This window comes from Dermochelys coriacea, chromosome 11 (genome assembly GCF_009764565.3).
Source record: "Dermochelys coriacea isolate rDerCor1 chromosome 11, rDerCor1.pri.v4, whole genome shotgun sequence".
Taxonomy (NCBI): domain Eukaryota; kingdom Metazoa; phylum Chordata; order Testudines; family Dermochelyidae; genus Dermochelys; species Dermochelys coriacea.
Genome location: NC_050078.2, coordinates 61,102,664 through 61,128,531, shown reverse-complemented (window position 1 = coordinate 61,128,531; position 25,868 = coordinate 61,102,664). Strand labels below are relative to the sequence as shown.

Here is a 25,868-nt window from a genome sequence, read left to right as displayed (position 1 = left end):
CAGTTCTTATTACTGATTCTTTATTGTTAACCAGTGGTGCTTTGAATCAGACTTCAGCCTAATCAGAGTCCATTTTTGACAATGGGGACATCAGGACCTGCTAGCAGAAAATGCTTTTTAAGGAAAAACTCTGTGGTCGTGTACTGAAAATTGTGGAATGCTGGTAATTTTGGTCCTATCTGTGAGTATATATAGCAAGAGGACAAGCAGGCCGGAGTGGTAGGGTTCTAGGCAGAAGCACTCCTCTGAAATATTGAGAGACAGAGTACCTTAAAGTGTAATACCATTTTCCTTATTTCTAAAAAAAATGTCCTTTGTTAGAGGACAGTTTACATTCCTTTGGAATTCTTTACCATTGTCACATGACAGATAGGCTTTATATTATAAGGCTGCACAGTTATGAGACTTAGGTTGCTGGCAGTGAACAATTAAGAGTAAAGCACTGGGCAGCATCTGAGGCCAGGGCTACACTACAACTTACGATGGTATAACAACATTGCTCCGGGGTGTGAAAAATCCCCATCCCTGAGTGACATAGTTATAATGACCTAACCCCTGGTGTAGACAGTGCTACATTGATGGGAGGGTGTGACATTATTGACTTGAACTGGGACCATATAGAACATTGTTGCAACCAAGGTACTGTAGTGGCACCAAATCTTGTATAAAGGGGGTCAAATGAGGTGTCTAAGACAAGGTTATGGTTTGCTGATTATGATTATGCTGTCTATATGTGTGTACCATTTTTGTAGTTAAAGTTATGAATATTGGCTCGATACTGTCTGTATTTCAAACTTATGCTATGCTTCTGAGTGACACCCCAGACAAGTTGGTGTCAGCTCTGCCCTGCCTGCCGGCCCATTAAGGACCATCAGCTACACAACTGACCCATTGAGAGAAGGCAGACACACCTTGTGACTCAGCAAGGTATGCAGGGACATTCCTATGGACAGAACTCTAGGTTTTTCCATGCTGTGTGATGGACAGCTTGTCTTTGGAACAAAGAAAGAAAGACCAAATGGAAAAAGAATATAAAAAGCTGCTGCAGCTCCTCCATCTTGTCTTCAATCCTGCTTCATACCTCTGGAGGAACTTTGCTACATAGAAGCTTTGAACCAAGGACTGAAAGACCCATCCCAGCTGTGGATGTACTCCAGAGACTTGATTTGAACCTGAAGTTTATTCTATCACTGTTGCAAGCCTGAACCAAGAACTGTGCCATTACTGTATGTAATTGATTCCATTTAACCAATTCTAGCTCTCATCTATATCTTTTTCCTTTTATGAATAAACCTTTAGATTTTAGATTCTAAAGGATTGGCAACCGCATGATTTATGGGTAAGATCTGATTTGTATATTGACCTGGGTCTGGGGCTTAGTCCTTTGGGATTGAGAGAACCTTTTTTCTTTTACTGGGGTATTGGTTTTTATAACCATTTGTCCCCATAATGAGTGGCACTGGTGGTGATACTGGGAAACTGGAGCCTCTAAGGGAATTGCTTGTGTGACTTGTGGTTAGCCAGGGGGGTAAAACCAAAGTCTTCTCTGTTTGGCTGGTTTGGTTTGCCTTGGTGTGCACAGAAACCCCAGCCTTGGGCTGTAACTGCTCTGCTTTAAGCAGTTTGTCCTGAATTGGCACTCTTAGTTGAGTCCCACCAGAACCAGCATTGTTACAGAGGGCTTCTCCCATGGACTGAAGCACGACAGTGGAACACAGCTGCACCGGTGCAGTATTTTAAGTGTAGACCTATCCTTAGTTAAGTAACTCCCCTTAAAGTAAATGGGAATTAATTTCTGTGTAACACCAAAAAATCTTTCTAGGAATTGGTAGGCTCCTACCTATGGTTTGTCTTTTCAATCCAGTCCACAACAGTGCAGAAATGGGGAGAATGTGGCAGCTCTCTCTGGCTTGTCTATAAAACCTGAGATAGTAAATGGTGTCTGGAACCAAAATCAGACCTGGTGTAATTGTGTGGTAATCCAGTGAATAAAGGGAAGCTGTGCCTACCTACTCCAGGTCTGAATTTTTGAGTTGGGTCTATGAAATTCAAGGACTCTAGAGGGGAAAGATGAGAGAGAATTAGAAGGTACTGTTTTGAAAGGGTCATATGTAAAGGGGATAAACTACACTCCCTTTTGATCCAAGATCTAAGAACCAGGGAAATGATTCAAGTATTAAAATAGACCTGTAATGTCAGTCTCTTCAGACATACATGAGTGTTACTAGGCTCAAGAAGAAAAAGCACAGGAGCAGAGTGACAGTTTGTCACTGACTTAACAGGACCTGTCAGGCTATTTCCACATGTCTTTCACTTGCTCATTAATGACCTCCTGCACTATAAAAAGAACACCCCAAATATTCTAAGCCCTTAGGAGAACATTTCATATGGTCTATCAGATATTAAATGTCTGTTAGCAGCAAGGAAAGAATTTCCTGAAACTCTGCTCAGCATTTCCATCTCACCTACACGCCTTAACAAGAAGTTATGCATGGTTAAATTGGCCATTACAAGATAAACAAATGCAGGTGACATATTTAGTCCCAATCATTGACATCTACACTTCATGTCAGACCAAACCCCAAGTCAATTTCCAAATAATGAAGTCATAGGTGTAAGTAATTCAGAAAGAAGATAAAGCTGTCAAACTTTTCACAAATGCCACCAGAAGTGAGTGAACTGTCTGGAAGGAAAACATCTTTGTCATTGACTGATCCAAGGTTTTGAAAAATAAAATAAAACTGTACTAGAAGATAAACAAAGCAATGTGGACCAAATGATTCATTCTTTCTTTCATGTGCAGGTTATAAACTAGTCAAGGGGAAAATGCATTCTTTTGAGTCAGAATCTGAACAACTTCTGGCATACAAAACCAATTGGCAAATGACATCAAAGTCTACTTTGTTAGCTGGGGGTCAATTCTGCAACCTTTACACTGAATTGTAGCAATGGGGCTATTCACATAAGTGCTGCTCAGTATAATAAGAGTTGCAAAACCAGGTCCTCTGCTTTTAACACAATGGTTTAAGTTTATTCCAAGTGTAGTTTCACTGAGTTCAAAGGAGTCACACCAGGGATGAACTGGCCCCCTGGCTACCATACATGAGATCTGGGTTCAAGAGTAACTTTGGGATTAGAGCTGTGTGAAATGTTTGCAGTGAAATCCCAGAACCATATACAACTCTCTTGTTCTGGCATTTCATTTGAAATTCAAAATTTGGTAAATTTCACTGAAAGGATCATCAAGACTCTCAAACTTCTGAGTTGGACCTTGGCTCTGTTTTAAGTTGGCTCAGATTCACATATGGTAGTCCCTCCCTTTTGAGTGTATTTTGCTTTAAGTTTTTGGCTTGTTTGAAACTGGAATGCCAGGGGCCAAATTCTGCTGTTATACCTTGGAAACTCTTTCGGGCCAAGTGGTGTAAACCCATCCAGATTGAAACCAAAATAAAAGTCCATACAACCCCTCCTCTGAAATGAAATCAATGACTCAGCTTGATTCAGAATCCCCATCTCCTAACATGGAAAGTTTGTATACGTAAGGAAAATTGTGCTTAATAATATTAGTCCAAATCCTGATTTAACTGGGAGTGTCATCTGAATAAGGGCTGAGTTAGAACATTAGGCCTTGGTTCCAGAGCAATAATAAACAAATATATAATTTTTATTTATTGTGCACCCAAACCTGAAGACTCCCAGATGTCTATTAGTCTAAAGGATGGTTGCTGATTAATAAGGTACCAACTCACTCTTGGCTAAAAAGATAACTAAGTTCCCACGCATGTTAAAAGGAAAAAAAATACAGAGGAGTAAAATTTTCAAAAGCTCCTATATCCCATTTTCAAAAGTCCCTATGGTACTTAGGATCCTAAATCTCATTGAGAGTCTAGTGGCACTTAGGAATTCTGTGTAAAATTTTCAAGAGTTCCTGTCATGTAAACTTTGTGTTTCCCCAGAGACCTGACTATTGGAGAAGCTTTAGAATATGGACTATTACCTAGGAAGAAAATAGCACAGCAATGATTCTCAAACAGTCACGTCACCAAAATTATCGGTTTCCAATCCAATGCATTTTCAGATGATAAAAAAATCCTCCTCTCACATTTCTGTAAACAGGTACCGGTCGTGTATGAAAAATAGAGATGATCATGGATCTCTCACCTTTCACAAAGTTACAGTCCTCCTGCTGCTTTGCTCCAAGTGTCTGTGTTACATCATTGGAATGTATCAGTGATCCAGAGTACAACTTAGTCTGTTGATCCTGTGTCAACCTGAGGTGCCCAGAGAGACTATATTGGCCATGTTCGATCTCCTCTTTGAATTCAGGAACAGAGCCCCCATTTCCTACTGGCAAATTGGAGGAAGAATTAGCAATACTGTTTGCTCACAGATCAAATGATGCAGTAAAAATTAAAATGAATGAGTAAGCATCAACTAACTTTACCTTTATGTTCATTTTCTATGCAGTGTCTATATCCTTGTTGTGTTCTAATTTCCTGTTTTTTTTTTTAAAAAAAGAGAAGCATCTTCTTAATACGAACAGTCATTGTAGATGGGGGTAAGTAAAATGCAACATTGTGGCAGCTGGTCATAAAAACCCTGGTCCCAATAAGGTTTACGCAAGACCATCTGACACAAGGAATTTGACTTGTCCTTGTCTATGGTGAGTGCAAAGTTCTGGTCAACAATCTGTTGGTTAACTACTGCTTAGGGTCATGTTCTAACTCACTGTCTAGTGAAGAGCAGCCCCATTGCTCCCTGCACAGAGCTACCACAGCTGCAGAATAGGTTGCTGCAATAGTATTCATAGAGCAGTCTGAGAGAAGGATTCCTTCTATCCCCTGGAACCTTCCCTGTGCTGAACCTGGCTATTTGGGATTAGTGAAGGAGGGAGGAAGATTTTGCTTTCAGAAAATCATGGGGGGAGTCTGTGTCAGACTGAGTGCCAGGAGCTCCTGGCCCCCAATTCTGTGCTCAAGTCACTAAACCAGGTCTCTCCATTGAAGTTGAATTAATTTTCATATTGCACCACATGTCCTCTCTCAAGTAATAACTTCTATGAAAACAAATGAACAAACAAGGTAGTGACAGACAAGGCAGTGAGAGACATTGGAAAGCGAAGACAGAAATGCCTGGGAGCAACAGTAGCACCGCTCCCATATTAATGATTATTAATAAGTCACTTATTCAAGAGCAGATCCCCTTCTGACTGCTGGAGCTGCACATAGTGAAGATGGTTGTAGACTACAAAAACTGAGACAGTGCAGGAAAGTATAAACTGAACAACAGCATGAGATGTATTATTGTCTGTGGCACATGAGGCTCATTTCTACAAAGTGCAGTCCAGTGAGAAGCAGAGTGTCCTCAACTCCCACCTTGCAGGTTTGAGCCTACTCTGAAACCTTCATATCTAGGATAGCTGGGCAAAGAGAGCTTAACAAATTCCAAAGAGCCTGATTTTCCAGACAATAGACAGGCAAAATTCCCATTAATTTCAATAGGTTTGCCTGTGACAGGACAGCAGAATCAGGCCCTTATCTTCTAATTTAGCTCAAAATCTGCTGTTCTTTACATCCATGCAAATCTAGAGTAAACTCCACTGACTTCAGTGGCCCTATTAATCTTCTCATATTTGTTTTCTTCAGATTCTGTCTCTGTCTGTTAGCTCCTCTTCTTACCTCAGTTGCTCTTCCTCAGTTGTGAAGTTAGTTGCTGTCCATAACCAACACCATGCTCTATCTGGCACAGGCAATTGATGGCTGCTGATTGGTACATAGGGTTAATTAGCTTGCTTCCTTCTTCCCCCTCACTAGTCATTGAACAGATCTAGCCTCAGGTAGAATTCCTGAGTCCTCATGCCCCTGTTGTCACTATTGCGCAAGATAGAGCTCTAATTGTGTCATGGTAAATTTTGAGAGAAAATCAGAGATTTGTCATGGCAAAATTCATGGGTTTTGGTTAAAGCTAGTAAAAAGTCACACACCCAGGTGCTTTTGAAATGTGTGTAATATACATGTGCACAAAAGAGAAGTGTGGGTGGTACCACGTGCCTCTTGTGAGCCTTGCTTAGTTTTATCTGGTTTAATTATTTTTAAACTTCTTTAGTGGGGAAGAAGGAGTCACTTCTTTTCACCTCCCCTCTGACTTGCTTATGAATTCACACACATGCCGCCTTCATCCTAAGTTGCCACTAGAATTCTTTATATTTTGGGGTTTTATACCCATTAACTTTAAGCACATTTAAACAGTGATGTGACAGAGCAAGCAATCATGGAGAAAAGGAAGGTGCCTCAGTGGGGAGATAGTCCATGCTATCTAAGAAGCTGGGATAAATCTCCCTGATTGTTGGGGCTCCTGTTTTCCCCACTGTTACCCGGCTTTTTTATCAGGGGGAAGGAGGGAGGGAAAGTAGGGCTTGGGAAGTTTGTCCCTACCTCTGAAGTAGACTCAGGCACAATGTAGAGCAGCCTTGGTCCATGAAAGAGTAGTGGGAGAGGAGGCCTGTCTGCTAATATCCTTTTAACAGGGCATACTGGGAAGGAGAGGAGTCTGTGTTACTATGCCAACGCAGGTACTCCTACCTCTGTCAGTGCTGGAGAAGGAGTTGTTCCAAGAGCTTGCGATATAGTTTATTGGAGACCTACAGGCAAAGGTTCTGTGGAACCAATAATATCCTGACTATTGTATATTCTTGGAAGGGAGTGGATTTTGTATATGTATGGAACTTTGTGTTCCTATTGATGCTATTTAGTGCTTTTATGTCTGCAGTGGCCTAAGCTTATAACCTGGTGTCTGCCTGTGACCAGTTCAGCACGCTGTCTCCACAGTGTACAAGACATGCTAACCATGTTTGTCTACCTGGTTTGGCCAATCCTCCTTTCTCCCAGCTCTGTGAGCAATAGGGCATCCCAGAATGCATTGCCCCATGTGCTGCTAATGCCATGTGCTTTAGACACTCTGTCCCCTGCTGCCCAGAATACTGATACAAATATGGCTGTGATGGTGGAAGAGTTTCTGTGCAGGATGGGCTCAAACTGAACCATATTACTTGTAACTGGGTAAAGTGACCATGCTGCTAACTGGTTCCAAATCACAGTTAAAAACTCTAGAGAGAGCCTAAGAAAACAAATCTAACTTGACACAGGCTGCTGAACAGCAGTTGGGTGGTAATGACTTCCTCCAACTTCTAAATGTTTCATTTTCATGGCAAATTTTGAACCTTATGTATAGTGGGCCAAGTCTTTTGGCCCCATTTGTGGATCCTCCAAGGCTTAAATGCAGCATTTGGACTATTTTCGGGTAAGGGCCACAAAGCAGGGTTCTGTGCAGCAGGATTCTGCAACCCTGCTTCTTCCCCCTACATGACAGGGAGCTGAATTGTTCTGCAGCTGAGGAGGGTGGATTGTGTAGCTTTGGTGACTTGCAGTGTAGCCAAGGAGTTCCTACACAGCAAAAATCCACAGGATGATTACCCCACTAGGGTACAGCAGGCTACATCACTGTTCCTTTCCACAGCTGCTAGTTCAGGCTAGGGGGCCACTTGTGAGCTTCTTTAGGCTGAGGACCACTTTCCTCAGCTCTACGTGCATTTTCCTGAATGTACAGCCCATTTGCTTGGGTTGTGTGTTCTGTTCAAGGGTTTTCTTGCATCCATTTAAATACATTTGCTGAATTTCTATTCTGAACATACCAGCCGTTTAGCTGTACAAACCCCAGAATCTCCTTTCTTCAGGGCAGCTGCTTCCAAGGGCAGGGTGACTTCCTGTGAAGATAAATCCCATCAGAGGCATGACAATTATAGTTAGTACTACTTAAATAGCTCACATATCTATTCATTTCAGGCCTCATGATATCAACCGCTGAAATAAGGACAAACACTAAAGAAAGTAAAAGCTATCATATAGTATATGAGATTAGGGACATCTGTTTGTTTACACAGCATCGCAAATATGTATTGTGTCTCACAGACAGGTAAATTCTGCCACAAAGAAGTTATAGGCAAAGGCCACAATGGTGAAACCAGATCAGCATGGGCAGGTCTCTGCACCATGTAGAGCCCCAAGTGAAGAACTGCTGACAAAGTTACATGGCAAGCAGCTATTATAAATGCTAAGGGATTGTGGGGAAAGGAGGCTGAGGGACACAGCAGTAAAATCATTGGGTTGTTTTGGCTGGTAATGTGTGTGTCATGGAGGTTCTGAGAGCTTTCTTTAATCTGTGTGGCTGTGCAGTACTGCGTATTTCAGGGAAGGGCAGGGTTTGGATTGCACCCTCAGCAAGTTTGCAGATGACACTAAACTGGGAGGAGAGGTAGATACGCTGGAGGGGAGGGATAGGATACAGAGGGACCTAGACAAATTAGAGGATTGGGCCAAAAGAAATCTGATGAGGTTCAACAAGGACAAGTGCGGAGTCCTGCACTTAGGATGGAAGAATCCCATGCACTGCTACAGCAAGGGACCGAACTGCTAGGCAGCAGCTGTGCAGAAAAGGATCTAGGGGTTACAGTGGACGAGAAGCTGGATATGAGTCAACAGTGTGCCGTTGTTGCCAAGAAGGCCAATGGCATTTTGGGATGTATAAGTAGGGGCATTGCCAGCAGATCGAGGGACGTGATCGTTCCCCTCTATTCGACATTGGTGAGGCCTCATCTGGAGTACTGTGTCCAGTTTTGGGCCCCACACTACAAGAAGGATGTGGAAAAATTGGAAAGAGGACAACAAAAATGATTAGGGGACTGGAACACATGACTTATGAGGAGAGGCTGAGGGAACTGGGATTGTTTAGTCTGCAGAAGAGAAGAATGAGGGGGGATTTGATAGCTGCTTTCAACTACCTGAAAGGGAGTTCCAAAGAGGATAGTTCTAGACTGTTCTCAGTGGTAGCAGATGACAGAACGAGGAGTAATGGTCTCAAGTTGCAGTGGGGGAGGTTTAGGTTGGATATTAGGAAAAACTTTTTCATTAGGAGGGTAGTGAAAGACTGGAATGTGTTACCTAGGGAGTTTGTGGAATCTCCTTCCTTAGAAGTTTTTAAGGTCAGGCTTGACAAAGCCCTGGCTGGGTTGATTTAGTTGGGGATTGGTCCTGCTTTGAGCAGGGGGTTGGACTAGATGACCTCCTGAGGTCCCTTCCAACCCTCATATTCTATGAACGGTTCACAGAAGACGGTTTTATAGGAGGAAAGAGCAGAGCCTTGATGGACCAAGTCAGGAAGATGGGTCCAGAGCATACTGTCAATGCTTAATAAACAATGAAAAGGAAACATTATTTATTATGGTAAAACTCCAAGGACAGCAAGTGTAACATCTTGTAGAAGAGTACAATAGCTTATGTACAGAGCCCCTTCAGCCACCTGGCTGCAGAATTTACCTCTTTGCCACAGAATTTTGCTCCAGAATCAGATGTAATAATTTAAAAATAATGTTTCTAGACTTTGTGATTGTGAAGAAAATCTTAGCAATGTGAACCAGGTATGAAGTGTAACAAGATGCAGTTACGTCTCTGTTAATCTGGCAGACAGCCTGAAACCAAAACTTGTAAACTGCCCCATTCCTCTCAGTGGTGTGTTAATTTTATAGCCTATTTATTAACCAATTTAAATGTAAACACTGATCACTTCAACCAAAACATCCAATGGACAGGACAGGACTGGACTGGGACTCTGAAGTGGTGCAGGAACTTGAGAGATCATACTCGCCTCTCTGTGACTCTGTTTTCCCACCTGTAAAATGGGAATACTGATCAGATGCTTGGACTAGATAATCTAGTGGTCCCTGTTGGCCTTAAAAACTATGATGCCTTTTGCAAAGCACTTTGAGATGCAAAGCACTTGACTCTACAATTGAAAAACATTGTTTTGGGTCAAACAAAATGCTTAGTTTCTGGGCATTTTGAACTTTATTTTAAAAGAAGCAAAGGAAATGAAGGGCAACAGCTTTGTAACTAAAAGGCAGGTTGTGGTCCAAATCCTCAGCTGGTGTAAGGTGTTGTAGCTCTGTTAAAGTCAATGGAGATACACTGATTCATCCCAGCTAAGCATCTGACTGTCTGTGGATTATAAAATTTAAAGGTGATTTAAAATTAGTATTTCTGGTTTTAGATTTTAACCAGTAAAACTGCCCCAAACCAAAGCCATCTTTTACAAATCAGTTTTTAAATGTGCACTGAAAATACTTGGTTTAGCTATTTTGAAATGTCATTTTTTTTTAACTTTGACTCCTTTGCTGGATTCTATTCCAAATTTTGTTACTGCGAAGTTAAATAAATGAGAAGATATTCTTTGCAATGTAACTAAAACCTATTTTAAAATTTGAGTCCTACGTGTGGCATAAAGGGCTGTAATGACATATTATACAGTACTTATGTAATTTTTTTCCTGTTTTAACATACCAGCTTTTTATTTATAAAACTCTGAGGCTCTCCTTTCTTCAGGACAGCTGCTCCCAAGGACTCTGAGCATTTCTGTGAAGATAAACAAGAACTGCAGAGGTTTGACTTACAATGAATGCTTTTTAATAGCACAAATATTTTCAGAAATAGCTTTCATAACAGAAAATATTAAATATTAACTCCTGAGTGCAGCCTGAAACTAGCACAAACTGATTTATGGTTAACACATCTCCCTGCTCTAAATAGCTGTGCAGTGTTGTTGCACACTTTAAACAGCTGCTGTGTTACAGAGCAGAGGTGGGCGTATTTCAGTGGTGGGCGAAGTGATTCCTGTACATTCTATTTTCTACCAGGGTGTTGTCTTAAGCAATGTTTATAAAGTGTTCCTGAGACCTCTGAATGAAATTTGTTACAAAAAACAAATTATTGTTACAGATGTTAACCCCTGAGGACATACACAGCTTGTCTGTGCTGGAGAATTGAACTGATCAGATTGCACCACCGTGTGCCCATAGTATGGTGTGTCCAAACTAGACCATAGTTAACTAAAACAGCCTGCTGCTGTTTTGTCGCTCATCACACTAGTTCTGCACTACACCACTAGTTATCACACTGATCCTGGCACAGCCCCTAGAAGCAGTAAATTCTGGAAAATTTTGACAGGCCTTGTGGTATACTTCTGGAAGCATTTTACAGGAGTGCTGGAGGATGTGGTTAGTATGCTTATCTAGTGTCAATGAGGCCACAGAAGAAGCTTCATGCCTTCTGTTATGCTTCACCCTATGCTTGGACCAGCCTCCCACTTCTTAGTCACTGTGTGCTCTTTTTCTTCAGTCCTAGTCAACCTGCACTGTTTTCCTCCTCATTGTTGTATCTGCATTCACTCATTCCTGAGCTGTTGCCCTGAACTAGTGTAAGCTCTTTCAACTTGCAGAGAGGTAGTGTCTCTATTTTGTGTGTTATAAAATGCTGGGTACATTTATGGTGCTGTATAAATAATTAACTATAAATACAGTGGCACTCACTAGGATTGTTAAGTCTTATGGTCAGATAATAGCGGATAGGTAGTAACTTGCAGAAAGGTAATTTTGCTGCCAGCTGTCTGATGCTTTCACATAACAATCATCACTATTTATCAGTGTTTAAAAACGCTTAATCACAAAACCATCACACAATTTCGAGGCACAATTCATTCATATTGATTGGCAGCCTTTGTTCTAAACAGGCCCACGATTGGAATAACTAGGTTGTTGCAGGTCAGGATTGAGCCTGAATTGGCACAGATGTGTGGGAAGCTTGTTTAATACAAGTTCTAGCTGGTGGTATCAGTACCTCATTTTCATGAGTGCACAGCTCAATTTATCTGCCAGTTGGCAACTTTCCATTGTGTTACTTGGATCATGCAATAGAGCTGCAAGATTGCATTAACTATGCATTTATTTCCCATATCTTTTATAGTCTATCTCTTGTCTTTTCTCTGTCCAGTCATAAAACACTTTTTAACACTTGCTCTGCTGTTAAGAGCTAGTAAGGGCATAGCAGTTGATAGCATGTATATAGCCAGCATCCTCCGAAAAAAGCACTTCTCAGCTATGAAATGTGTTGCCTACTTGAGAATTTCAGGAACCTTTTCCTGGCTTTTATAACATGAAACAAGATGAATCAGATATCATGAGACTGACCAAGTAACAATTGTTTAATCTCTGGTGTTGATTACTTTAAACTACAGCCAAGAACTTCAAAAGTGACTAGTGACTTAGGGTGCCCAACTTGAGATGCTGTTAAGGTTCCTGATTTACAGAAACTGCTGAGCACCTGCCATCTGAAAACAAGGCCCCATCAAGGTGTATGTAATTTGGTCTTCAGAGAGTTCTAAATGCCCAATATAGCCTCTGAACCTTGATTTGACCTGGTCAGCTGTTCCAATTAGTTTGTAACAAAGGCAATTTTCTGATGCTGTAATCATAGTATCAGTTGTGGTACAATAAGATCTATTTGTATGTTGTAAATAATACTTTTAATAAAAAGGGTTCAGTCTGTTAATGTCTTTTTCCCCAGCCCCTCATTACAGTGCCTGAATAGCCGCACTCCTACCACAAGTACAAATAATTTAAAACATGACACCAGGCCTTTTCCTTCTATCACATGGTAAAATCTAGAAGACTTTACTTGGTTTTTAATCAGTCCTCACTCAGGCAAAACTTGCACTGAAGGTGGTGAGATAATTGTCTGAGTAAGGATTGAGCGGAGAAAGGCCCAAGAGTTGGGCCCAGCGGACTGTGCAAATCCATTGTCACAGAGCTTGCAGCAGAATTCACAGACACCCCCACTCCCGCCACAGAATTGTGCTCTAGAATCTCGTCTTAAATTTTAATTAAAAAAAAAAAAGATTCTTATGTTCGTGGAGAAAACCACAAATCTGAGCAGAGTATAAACTGAGGCAGCATCTAATGCCTGTGTCTGCAAAGAGGCTGAAACAATAGCTCCAAGTGATGTGAATTGCTCCATTCATCTCCTGTTGATGTGTTCCATGTTTTATTACGGTGGGTGGGCCAGGATACAGACTTTGAGGACTCCATACTCCCCTCAATCCCCAGCAACCTCCCACTGATGTCACTGTCTTGCAGAGGTAGAGTACCTATGCTGATGGGAGAAGCCCTCCCCTCGGTGTAGGTAGAGTCTTCACTGCTGCACTACAGCAGCGCAGCTACACCACTGCACCGTTTAAGTGTGGACCTGTCCTGAGGTGTGGCTGTGCTGAGTAACAGAAATCAGTATTGCCAACACAAAGTGTTCAAAAATCATGTCAGGCCTTTAAAAAAGGCTTTAAAATAACGTTTTTTAAATGTTGGGTTCTTTCTATTTGCCTTCTGCTTTCTGAGCCTTTGGGTCACAGGCATGTCATGCTTTCAAGCTTTTCTCTACAAACATAGGGGCTAGAAATCAACTTCTTTTTTTAAAAAAATCAAAGCTGAAATTCTCATGTTGTAACCAGGTGATTCCAGAAGCTGGGCCTTTAATATGAGAGCTGTTCATGAGATTATGAGATTTAATCATGAGATTAAAACACTGCTCCTGAATTTCTCCTGTTTGTCCCCATTTTTCTCCAGGGCAAAGCTCCCTGGGGCTGCCCTGTTGTATCGGCTTATTTAAGCAGAGCTGAATCCCTGAAACAAACAGACCTTTATATCAGGACTGATAGGGCTCTGTGACTAGTAAAATGCATTTCAGAATGACAGACCTCTATATCTTGGTCTTCATGGCACTGGATGTGTTTTGCAGTCCATGCATTCATTCCCTGGGGTCAAGGGTGTAGCTTGTGTTACACTTTAGTGACTATTCCAGCTGATTGACGGAGTCTCAGAACAGAGTCCCATTCAGCCCTCTTCGATTTAAGGAAGGGGGCGCTGGGTGGGGAGCCACACCACGTGGCATGGCCCCACTCTGGCTACTATGCACTCCAATAGCCCCTTCCAGCACTACAATGGAAGCTGCAGGGATAGTGCCTGTGGATGGGGCATCGTGCAGAGCTGCCTGGCTGTGCCTCCGCGTAGGAGCTGGAGAAGGGACATGCCACTGTTTCCAGGAGCTGCTTGAGGTAAGTGCCACTCGGAGCCTGCACCCGTGAGCCTCTCCCAACACCCTTTACCCCTGCCTCAACCCTGATCACGCTCCTGCTCTCCAAACCCCTTGATTCCAACCTGGGGCAGCCTCCTGCACCCCAAACTCCTCAGTCCCAGCCCCACCCCAGAGCCCACACCCCCAGCCAGAACCTACACCCCTTCCCGCACCCCTGCCCCAGCCCTAGCCCTGATCCCCCTCCCGCCCTCCAAACCCTGCCCTCCAAACCCCTAGTCAAGAGCAACCCCCTACATCCCAAAATCCTCATCCCCAGCCCCACCCCAGAGCCTGCACCCCCAAACAGAGCCCTCATCCCCTCCCGCACCTCAACCCCAATTTGGTGAGCATTCATGGCCCGCCATACAATTTCTATTCCCTGATGTGGCCCTCAGGCCAAAAAGTTTGCCCACCCCTGCTCTAGCACTTAATTTAGCAGCTGTGAGGCCAATCAAGTAACTGCTTTTTTCCCCTCCTGATGGTCATCCAGCTAAAATGCGATTTGCTGAATTGGATACAGTACTTGCCATCAGCCCTCATACACCTGAGTTCTCTACTTTGCCAAAAGATCAGTGTTCCTAAAATCAGTGTCTTGCCGTCTTTCTAGCCTTAAGGATTTATGGTTTGCTTCTCTTTACGCTAGAGATGGGGCTGAACCAAAACCCTAGATTGTAATACACCCAACTTTTGGTGTTTAAAATCTGGATCCAAATTCTGCAACTCTCACCCCATTGTGTGTTTCCTGGGACTTAAAATAAAAGGTAGCTAATCGAAATGCACTTTCCTCTGTTAACATCATTCTTTAGTTTACTAAGCAGTCAAAAAGAGGACAAGTGAGGTACAACAGGGAAGGGTGTGATTTAAAAGCTGAGAATGAAAAAGCTTCCTTTTTTTAAATGTCTACTAGTAATGTCCCTCCTTTACATTGTAGTGCAGAGGATTGATGGATTAGAAAGTCTACAGTAAAACAGAGGCAGCCCAGCTGATTTTCAAATCTTGATATGTTAAAAAATCTTTTCTGTTGAAAGTATGTGAGGGAGAGGGAAGTAAATGCAAAATGAGGCTGGGAGATAAACTCTAACTGGAGCACACTGGAGCTATCTTTGGGGCCTCTGTCATCCACACAGGAAATTAAAGGACCAGTCTCTTTTCAGACTTGCCTAAGCCAGAGAGACCCTCAGTCTTGATGTTTCCTTTTAAACAACGTCATCAATTTTTATTCCTCTATTTTCAAATGACGTTGATAATTTTTCAGATCATCTTTCTTTCTTTCTATTATTTACTCTTCCTAAATACTGTTCCACAGGTTAGCTAAGAAAGGGTTGCTCTACAAGATTAGATCACTGCTCCATTTAGTCCTGCCTGCAGCGATGGCCAGTATGGGATTTTTCTGAAGAAAGAGAACCCCCCAGACAAATTATAGGTATACTTAACCTGAATAGCTGTACAAATTGTAGAGAAAATCACCAAGGGATGCTGGAAAGAAACACATCTAATTCTTTCCTCACTTGATGCAAAGCAAGCTTATACTGGGCCTCTCCATAAATATTTTATGTGCACTACTTCCATCTTGCCTCTGTATTGAACTTACAAAACATTGTCATGGGTCGCACCTTGTCATTCATCTTTTGACTCAAAGGGGAGGTTTCATGTGGATTTATATGAAGGCTGGTTCCTGTTTCAAGGGGTAATCCATAGTCTTCTGCAAAGAAAATGAGAAATCTGGATCAGGAGATATATACATTTTCTATATATTTTTATAGAGTGATTTTAATGCTCTTCTAAAACATTCTAGATTGACAGCCCTGGAGACTGAAGTTGTCTCTCTGTTACAGAAATGTTACAACATAAGCAGTGCAAGTTTCCCCACAAAACCCTGCAAATATGTCCCTATCTGAACCCTTTAGTGGTGAGAGGATGCAATAGGCTCCATGCACATTCAATCCTGGGTTTCACTGATAAAAGTGCTGTAAAGGTGCCAACTGTGTTGGTAGATTTAATGATGCAAAATGCCTGAATACTAGAAAATTGGCTAATTTAGCACTGGTGGATTAAAAACTGCATAGCAGGAATTTACTCTGCTTAGGGTCTCCCCCAGCATTGGTCCTGTGTATTTGAGCAGCATGGCAAGGTAGGATTTTTGTCCTCTGTGTGTCAAAATTGGGAGGCAGAACCAAGGTATCTAGTTAACAACATAAGAATGGCCATACTGGGTCAGACCCAAGGTCCACCCAGCCCAGTATCCTGTCTACCGATAGTGGCCAATGCCAGGTGCCCCAGAGGGAGTTAACCTAACATGTAACGATCAAGTGATCTCTCTCCTGCCATCCATCTCTACCCTCTGACAAACAGAGGCTAGGGACACCATTCCTTACCCATCCTAGCTAATAGCCATTAATGGACTTAACCTCCATGAATTTATCCAGTTCTCTTTTAAACCCTGTTATAGTCCTAGTTATCAGGTGAATGAAAGCAGCTGTCTCTTGTCCTGACTTCCGTCAGTGCCTGTGTAAATGAGCTTAGACAGGAGACTCCAGAGTTAAAACACTGTGCTGCATCCAGAGCAGGGTCACAGTCATGGCCTCTTGCAGAAATGACCAAAAAATGTGAAGGACCAATCTGAATGTGACATTCCACAGTCGAGAGCCTACCCTCTCCCCTTTTCTCTGAGAATTCCTCACTTCTTGACTTCTTGCTTAACCTCATCTGTGGGATCTTGTGTGATAAACTTGAAGGGCCACTGTGAAATCCCAGAAACAACTCAGAAACACACTGTTTGCTTTCTTGCCAGTAAATAGCTCCACATAGGCATGGCAGCTTTTCAAGGAGTAGGCAGAGGTAGACTGGCTTTCTACTACTTGTTCTTCCAAACAATGCTGTAGGGTTTTTATACCAATTAAGTTCAAATAACATCAAATATAGTTGGGGTCTTTTCGGGTGATTACTTTTCCACAACCTCTTTTTGTGGGACCATTTTGTGGATTTTTTTTTCCTTTCTCATTTATATCAAAAAGACCCCCTCCAATCCAATTATAAACATTTTTTTACCTTGAAATCTCCGTGAAGAGAATGACTAACTGCTAGAAATACTTTCTTACATGCTTTGGCTCAGACATCCAAGAGGGTCCTATATCATCTTGTCCTCTAACAGTAAAGCTCAAGCCTTTACCCCCTTGCTATAGGACAAAAATCTTTTATGATGTTCTTACAGACCAGTAGTGTTTAGATTTTTGCAACACAGCCCTGGTCTACACTATGAGTTTAGGTCGAATTTAGCAAAGCGTTAGGTCCATTTGACCCTGCACCCGTCCACACGACCAAGCCTGTTTTGTCGACTTAAAGGGCTCTTAAAATAGATTCCTGGAGAGGGGTTTAGCACTAAAATCGACCTCACTGGGTCGAATTTGGGGTCGTGTGGATGCAATTCAAAGGTATTGGCCTCTGGGAGCTATCCCAGAGTACTCCATTGTGATTGCTCTGGACAGCACTCTCAACTTAGATGCACTGGCCAAGTAGACAGGAAAAACCCAGGAACTTTCGAAGTTCATTTCCTGTTTGGCCAGCATGGCAAGCTGATCAGCACAGGTGACCATGCAGAGCTCATCAGCACAGGTGACCATGCAGTCCCAGAATCGCAAAAGAGCTCCAGCATGGACCAAACAGGAGGTACTGGATCTGATCGCTGTATGGGGAGACAAATCCATGCAGGCAGAACTCTGTTCCAAAAGATGAAATGCCAATATATTTGAAAAAATCTCCAAGGGCATGATTGACAGAGGCTACAACAGGGTGGCTACTACAACAGCAGTGCCGTGTGAAAGTTAAGGAGCGCAGGCAAGCCTACCAAAAAACAAAGGAGGCAAACGTTCGCTCTGGGTCAGAGCCCCAGACATGCCGCTTCTATGATGAGCTGCATGCCATTCTGGGGGGGGCCCTACCACTGCCCCACCACTGTCTGTGGACACCTGCGAGCGGGGGGGAGTCTCACACAACAGGGATGAGGCTGTTGTAGATGAGGAGGAGGAGAAGGTTGAGAATAGCGCACAACAGGCAAGCGGAGAATCCCTTCTCCCTGGCAGCCAGGAACTGTTCATCACCCTGGAGCCAACACCCTCTCAACCTCCCAAGGCAGGCTCCCAGATCATGAAGCCGGAGAAGGCACCTCTGGTGAGTGTACCTTTGTAAATATAATACAGGCGTGTTAAATGCAAGCGTGTTTAATGATTAATTTGCCCTGAAGATTTGGGATACATTCGTGGCCAGTACAGCTACTGGACAAGTCTGTTAACATGTCTGGGGATGGAGCGGAAGTCCTCCAGGGACATCTCCATGAAGCTCTCCTGGAGGTACTCTAAAAGCCTTTGTAGAAGGTTTCTGGGGAGGTCAGCCTTATTCTGTCTTCCATGGTAGGACACTTTACCATGCCAAACCAGTAGCAAGTAGTCTGGAATCATAGTAGCACAAAGCATTGCAGTGAATGGGCCCGGGCTTTGGTGGCATTCAAGCAACATCCATTCTTTAACTCTCTGTGTTAGCCTCAGGAGAGTGATATCATTCATGGTCACCTGGTTGAAATACGGGAAATTTGTTTAAGGGGACATTCAGAGGTGCCGGTTCCTGCTGGGCTGTTTGCCTTTGGCTGAAAAGAAATCATCCCCGCTATTAGCCACGCAATGAGGGGAGGCCCGTTCATGCTGAGCTGATCACATTTGGCTGACAGGGATCTTCCCTGATACTAGCCACGCAGGTAGGGGTGTGTGTGTGTGTGTGTGTGTGTGTGTGTGTGAAGCGATCATCCCAGAGAATTGGGGAGGGGGCAGGTTGGGTTGTGCTGCACATTCACCCTAAAATCGCAGCCCCTCCTTTTAAATGGCCAATGGTCTTTGCTTGGTATGCGAAAGGAGGGTGCTGCTGTTTGAAATCATTCCCACATGTTATGAAGGTTGAAGAAGCTGAAACCTTTTGCCTTACCATGGCTGCCTGGAAGCCGAATTCTGTTGCCCAGCCGAGTGTGTGTGATGTCTCACAGCAAACCGGCAGACACTCAATATAAGAGGCGAAATGTGACTTTGTACCAAAAGCACATGTGCTATGTAATGTGAATCGCTTGATTCAGTGTGAAATAGTCTTCCCTTCGTTCTCTAAAATGTATCTTTTTAAATACTACTCTCCCTTTTTTCCTCTCACAGCTGCAAATGTTTCTACGCTCCCCCTATCATCTCCGTCCTAGAAGCTAGCGCAGACTAGAAGGCAAAAAAAAACACACTCGTGATGAAATGTTCTCAGAGCTGATGCAGTCCTCCTGCACTGAAAGAACTTAGCAAAATGCATGGAGGCAGACAATGGCAGAGTCCAGGAAAGCATTAAATGAACGCAATGAGAGGAGAGAGGAGCACGATGAGAGGAGGCAGGATGCAATGCTGAGGCTAATGGGGGAGCAAACTGACATGCTCAGGCATCTGGTGGAGCTGCAGGAAAGGCAGCAGGAGCACAGACCGCTGCTGCAGCCCCTATATAGCCACCTACCCTCCTCCCCAAGTTCCATATCCTCCTCACCCAGACGCCCAAGAACGCAGGGGGGAGGCTATGGGCACCCCACCATTATACCCCAGAGGATTCCCAAGCAACAGAAGGCTGGCATTCAATAAGTTTTGAACTGTAGTGTGGCCTTGTCCTTCCCTCCTCCCCTCATCCACCACCCCACCGGATGCTTCCCTCCTCACCCACCCCTCTCGGGCTATCTTGTGAATTTTCCCCCTACTTGTGTGATGAATTAATAAGGAATGCATGATTTTGAAACAATAATGACTTTATTGCCTCTGAAAGCGGTGATTGAAGCGGTGAGGTCGGTTGGCTTACAGGGAAGCAGAGTCAACCAAAGGGGTGGGTTTTCATCAAGGAGAAACAAACAGAACTGTCACACCATAGCCTGGCCAGTCATGAAACTGGTTTTCAAAGCTTCTCTGATGTGCAGGGCACCCAGCTGTGTTCTTCTAATCGCCCTGGTGTCTGGCTGTGTGTAATTGGCTGCCAGGCGATTTGCCTCAACCTCCTACCCCGCCATAAACATCTCCCCCTTACTCTCATAGATATTGTGGAGCACACAGCAAGCAGCAATAACAATGGAGGTATTGGTTTTGCTGAGGTCTAACCTAGTCAGTAAACTGTGCCAGCGAGCTTTTAAACGTTCAAATGCACATTCTACCACCATTCTTGCTCAGCCTATAGTTGAACTGCTCCTTACTACTGTCCAGGGTGCCTGTGTATGGCTTCATGTGCCATGGCATTAAGGAGTAGGCTGGATCCCCAAGGATAACTATAGGCATTTCAACATCCCCAACGGTAATTTTCTGGTCTGGAAGTAAGTTCCTTCCTGCAGCTGTTCAAACAGACCAGAGTTCCTGAAGATGCGTGCGTCATGCACCTTTCCCGGCCATCCCATGTCGATGTCAGTGAAACGTCCCTTGTGATCCACCGGTGCTTGCAGCACCATTGAAAAGTACCCCTTGTGGTTTACGTACTAGCTGCCAAGGTGGTCAGATCCCAAGATAGGGATATGTGTTCCGTCTATCGTCCCACCACAGTTAGGGAACCCCATTGCAGCAAAGCCATCCACTATGACTTGCACATTTCCCAGAGTCACTAACCTTGATAGCAGCAGCTCAGTGATTGCATTGGCTACTTGGATCACAGTAGCCCCTACAGTAGATTTATCCACTCCAAATTGATTCCCGACTGACCGGTAGCTGTCTGGCGTTGCAATCATCCAGAGGGCTACAGCCACTTGCTTCTCAACTGTGAGAGCTGCTCTCATCTTGGTATTCTTGCACTTCTGGGCAGGGAAAAGCAAGTCACAAAGTTCCATGAAAGTGCCCTTACGCATGCAAAAGTTTTGCAGCCACTGGGAATCATCCCAGACCCGCAACACTATGCGGTCCCACCAGTCTGCACTTGTTTCCCAGGCCCAGAATCGGTGTTCCATGGCAGGAACCTGCCCCATTACCACCATGATATCCAAATTGCCAGGGCTTGCGCTGTAAGAGAAGTCTGTGTCCATGTTCTCATCACTATCGTGATCGCACTGTTGTCGCCTCCTCGCCTGCTTTTGCAGGTTCTGCACATACTGCAGGATAATGTGCAAGGTGTTTACAATGCTCACAACAGCAACGGTGAGTTGAGCGGGCTCCATGCTTGCCATGGCATGGTGTCTGCAGGAGAGCTGAGTTGCAGCGGAAGCAGTGGATGACGACGGATGCCATGAGAATAGATATTTATACAGAACGATGAGAGGACCTGCGAGGTGGATTCATGGCGCCAGGAGAGCAGAGCTGCAGTGGATGTCGACAACATCGAGAAATTTGCTATTGAGACTGAGCTCATTTACAAGAGCAGGAGAGCAGAGCTGCAGCGGAAGTAGTGGATGGTGACGGTTAGCGATCCTACTGCACAGTCTGCTGACAGCAGCACCCAGGACACAACAGCAGCGATGACGGTAAGCTGAGCTGAGCGGGTTCCATGCTTGCCGTGGTATGGCGTCTGCACAGAAAAAAGGCGCGAAACGATTGTCTGCTGTTGCTTTCACGGAGGGAGGGGCGACTGACGACTTGTACCCAAAACCACCCGTGATAATGTTTTGCCCCATCACGCATTGGGAACTTAACCCAGAATTCCAATGAGTGGTGGAGACTGCGGGAACTGTGGGATAGCTACCCACAGTGCACCACTCCATAAGTCAATGCTAGCCGTGGTAGTGATGATGCACTCTGCTGATTTAATGCGCTTAGTGGGGACATGCGCAATCGAATGTATAAAATAGATTTCTAAAAATTGACTTCTATAAAATCGACCTAATTTCATAGTGTAGACATACCCAAAGGGACCAGCTTGATCTTCGTGATCTCATGTGTCCTACTTGTTTTTCAAAATTCTCTTGAATCCCTTTGGCTAGAATGGAAAATAGCTATAGTGAGATGTAATGAAGTCTGTGTCTGAATGCTTAAAAAGTTGTGTAGAGGCCTCTCTACTCCAACCTAAAAGACTTCTTACTTAGACTGAGTAACTTGCAGACCAGTTGGCACACAAGCCATCAATTCATCCCCATCTGTCACTAATCCTTGGTGAATGTGTGGTGACTTTTTCAGTTGTTCATGCTGAAATACTGACACAAGTATTACTTTATCAAAAACAACATTACGTCTCTTTTAAACTGAATGTGAATTTAAAAAAAAATTGATTTCCCCCACTCCCTATCCCCTTTTCCCCACATATTTAACAAAAATGTCAAGGAATCATCTCATGCATGAAAGTCTTCTCAGAGCTGGGATATGTTCAGAGATATTTTCTGTGTGAAAAACTCCTCTCTGTGGCTGGATCTTAGAGTGAGAAAATGCCACCTGTCCAAGTGTACTAATTCTTAAATTAGTGTACTGATGTGCCTTCCCTTAGGGAATGATGTTCCTCCTCCCTGTGGAACCTCTCCAGTAGAAAAGTCTTCTCCAATTGAAGGAGGTTTGCACCCTTGGAAAAATAATATCACTTTTGCAGATGAGTCAATGGATCCTATTATTTAAATAGCCTCTTACTGCAGAACACAGTATGGGACAACTTCAACTTTACCTGCCAGAATGTGTCAAACACCTGACCACGGTTCCTCATGACTGATATCTGAATACAAAGGCAAGATGGATGAGGTAATATCTTAAGGATGGCTATACTGGGTCAGACCAATGGTCCATCTAGCCCAGTATCCTGTCTTCCAATGGTAGCCAGAGCCAGATATTTCAGAGGAAATTAACAGAACAGCGCAATTACCCATCACTCATTATCCAGGCTCAGCTTCTGGCAGTTAAAGGTATATGGATACCCAGATACCCAGATACCCTGACCATCTCAGCTAATAGCTATTGATTGATCTAGTCTCCATGAACATCTCCCTGCTCCCTGTTCAACAGGTTGACTGTGTGTTATGTGAAGTAGTACTTTCTTTGGTTTGTTTTAAATCTGCTGCCTATTAATTGTGACCCCCTTGTTCTTGTGTTATGTTAAGAGTTGAATAACACTTTCCTATTTGCTTTCTCCACACCAGGCATGACTTTATAGACCTCTCTCATATCCCTCCTTAGTTGTCTCTTTTCTAAGCTGAACAGACCCAGTCTTTTTCATCTCTCCTTGTATGGAAGCTGTTCCATACTCCTAATTTTGTTGCCCTTCTCTGTACCTTTTCCTTTTCTAATATATCTTTCTTTTTCAATTGGGGCAAGGAGAACTTCAAGCAGTATTCAAGGTGTGGGTGTACCATGGATATCTATCCCCTTCCTAATGGTTCCTAACTTTGTTAGCTTTTTTGACTGCTGCTGCATTTTGAGCAGACATTCTCAGAGAACTATTCATAATGATTTCAAGATCTTTCTTGAGTGGTAACAGCTAATTTAGACCCATCATTTAGTTATCGTATAGTTGCAATTATGTTTTCCAATATTCATCACTTTGCATTAGCAACATTTGAATTTCATCTGCCATTTTGTTGCCCAGTCACCCAGTTAATGAGATCCCTTGGTAATTCTTTGCAGTCAGCTTTGGACTTAACAATTTTGAGTAATTTTGTATCATCTGCAAACTTTGCCACCTCACTGTTTACTCCCTTTTCCAGATCATTTATGAATAGACTCAACAGCACTGGTCCAAGTACAGATCCTTGGAGAACCTCACTATTTACCACTTTCAGATGGAGCAAGAACATTAAAATGATATATGCTGGAGTCTAGGTGTGGTGTGGTGTACAGAGTATTAGTGATGACTAGATGCTATGCATTGTAGGCAGCTTGATAGCTGCCTATCAGTGTTATAATGTGAACAGTGTGTGTACAAATTGAAAATATACATTGGCTGGTTCATTTAGAGGTGGAAAGAGAGGCTGATTTGTGCATATTGTAGCACCTAAATTACATCTTGTTTACAGCTAGAGCTGAGCTGGAAATGTTTTTCCAGTCCTGTGAGAGTTTTGGAGATTTCAACGTGTTTCCTGATGAAGAGTCAATCTTGAATTTTCACAAACCAATAAACTGAAAAAATTCCTGGTCAGATCAATGAAAACATTTAGTTTTGATGTCTACCTTCAACATTTTTAAAATTTTTAAATAATAATATGGAGATATGGTCACCCTGCAGCTCCCAGCCACCGTGGGCAGAGGGGGAACCCCACAGCTCTCAGCCACCACAGTGGCGGGGGAAACCATGGAGCCGCAGCAGCAGAAGTCACAGACAGGGTCACAGCTTCTGTGAATTTTTGTTTATTGCCTGTGGCCTGTCCATGACTTTTACTAGAAATAACCATGACAAAATCTTAGCCTTAATCACGAATACCAACCCATGTGCCCACTGCACCCTGTGAGTACCAGGCTCCACTCCCCACAGCCCACTGGCTTTAATTTTTTATTGATTTTTCACCCATTTTGTAAATTTTGGAATAAACACCAATAAATTCCTGGGAAATTAAAATTATAATAATTAATAATAAATAAGCATAAATAAATAAATGAAAACAAAGGGCCTTAGCAATACTGTAGCTATATAGGCAGTATAGGTAATACCTTCAGTTAGGGCCTTTTAATGCAAGGTGTCAGCCAACCTAGTTTTTACTTGCTTATAACTTTGCCAAACTTGAATTGTTTGGGATTAAATTTTCCACCCCGAGTCTCTTCCTCAGGCTGAGTGTATGGTTCTGTTTTTGTTTTAATTTCTTTGAAATGTTCGGCCATCTCCAAGAATGAGGGTAGAGAAAAATATGTCCTTTGCCCATGATAAAAATAAAATACCAAAATTCTTAAAACCAGTTAGTCGGGAAGCTCTAGTGTCTACATACTTTGGAGCAGGGACTTGGAATTTGGCAGGAGGATGGCTTTTGTGTCAGGGATGTGCTTGTGGCTATTCCTGTGAAATTCCCCCCTCCCCCACCACATTAAGCTAAGTTATAAGCCTTTAAAAAAAAATCTGTTTGCATGGTCTAAATAGTCCAGTGAACCTTGTAAAGGGGGGAGGGGGAATATGTAATAAACATAAATGCCTTTTTTCTGCTGTTTTGAATGTCACTTTCCCTGTTCTGTCTGATCTTCTTAGTAGGAATTATTTTTCACAGAAGGATACTTTAGTAACTATGCCCTCTGACCCCACACAAGATTTTTAAAAATAAACAATAAGCCACTCCAGGGTGTGCATGAGCAGGCTACCTGTGAGGGTATTCTACTTCTGCCTCAGCCCCAGGCTTGACACAATGCCCACTGAAGTCCATAGGAGTCCTTCCACTGGGGATCATGTCCCAACAGCTTAATAATGTAGATTTTATTGTGGCTTATTGCTCTGCTTTAAAAAAGTGGAGTGCAAAACTTTTGGTTGATAGGCCCTCGGGCATCTAAGCTTGCTTGTGCCAGGGTATCTGGCACAGTTCAATAATAGCCTCATTTGTTAGCCTCTATCATTGTCCTGTAGTGTAAAGGGCCATTGGCTGTGAAGTGAACTTGCGAAGCATGGGATATTATCAAAGAAGTAACATATATTCAGACAACCACCATTGTGAAGCATGGTTTAAAAGCCAGTGCAGATGGGGCTTTAGGGGAGTTAACTATCTCTGAAGCTATTTTTTTAAACACGCTTTATAAAAAAAAAAAAAAGAGTAGCATGGTTAACACAGTTTGCATTCATAGTTAACACGATTATAAAATGTGTCACACATGATAAGGGCTTCTTCAGGGGGATACTTTAGCACTGCTTGGGATAGAACAGTTCTTAAAATTAAAAAAGTCCTGTCTATAATGAACAGGGATAACTGAAAAAAAGGCTATTGCCTACACAATTCTGGAGATG

General features: G+C 43.1%; 1 protein-coding gene across 6 annotated transcripts in view; it reads right to left on the bottom strand.

The window, feature by feature from the left end:
* KIAA2012 (KIAA2012 ortholog) overlaps window positions 1-25,868 on the bottom strand; it is a 105,286-nt gene that overhangs the window by 28,088 nt on the left and 51,330 nt on the right. For 5 of the 6 annotated variants that reach the window (XM_038421496.2, XM_043505601.1, XM_038421502.2 and 2 more), the window contains exons 12-16: window positions 15,623-15,711; window positions 10,392-10,463; window positions 7,691-7,762; window positions 4,445-4,496; window positions 4,162-4,347 (exon numbers count right to left, since the gene is read on the bottom strand). In XM_038421496.2, coding sequence (XP_038277424.1) covers window positions 4,162-4,347; window positions 4,445-4,496; window positions 7,691-7,762; window positions 10,392-10,463; window positions 15,623-15,711 — 471 coding nt within the window. The remainder of the gene's footprint in view (window positions 1-4,161; window positions 4,348-4,444; window positions 4,497-7,690; window positions 7,763-10,391; window positions 10,464-15,622; window positions 15,712-25,868) is intronic. The other variant, XM_038421497.2, reaches the window with a different exon arrangement.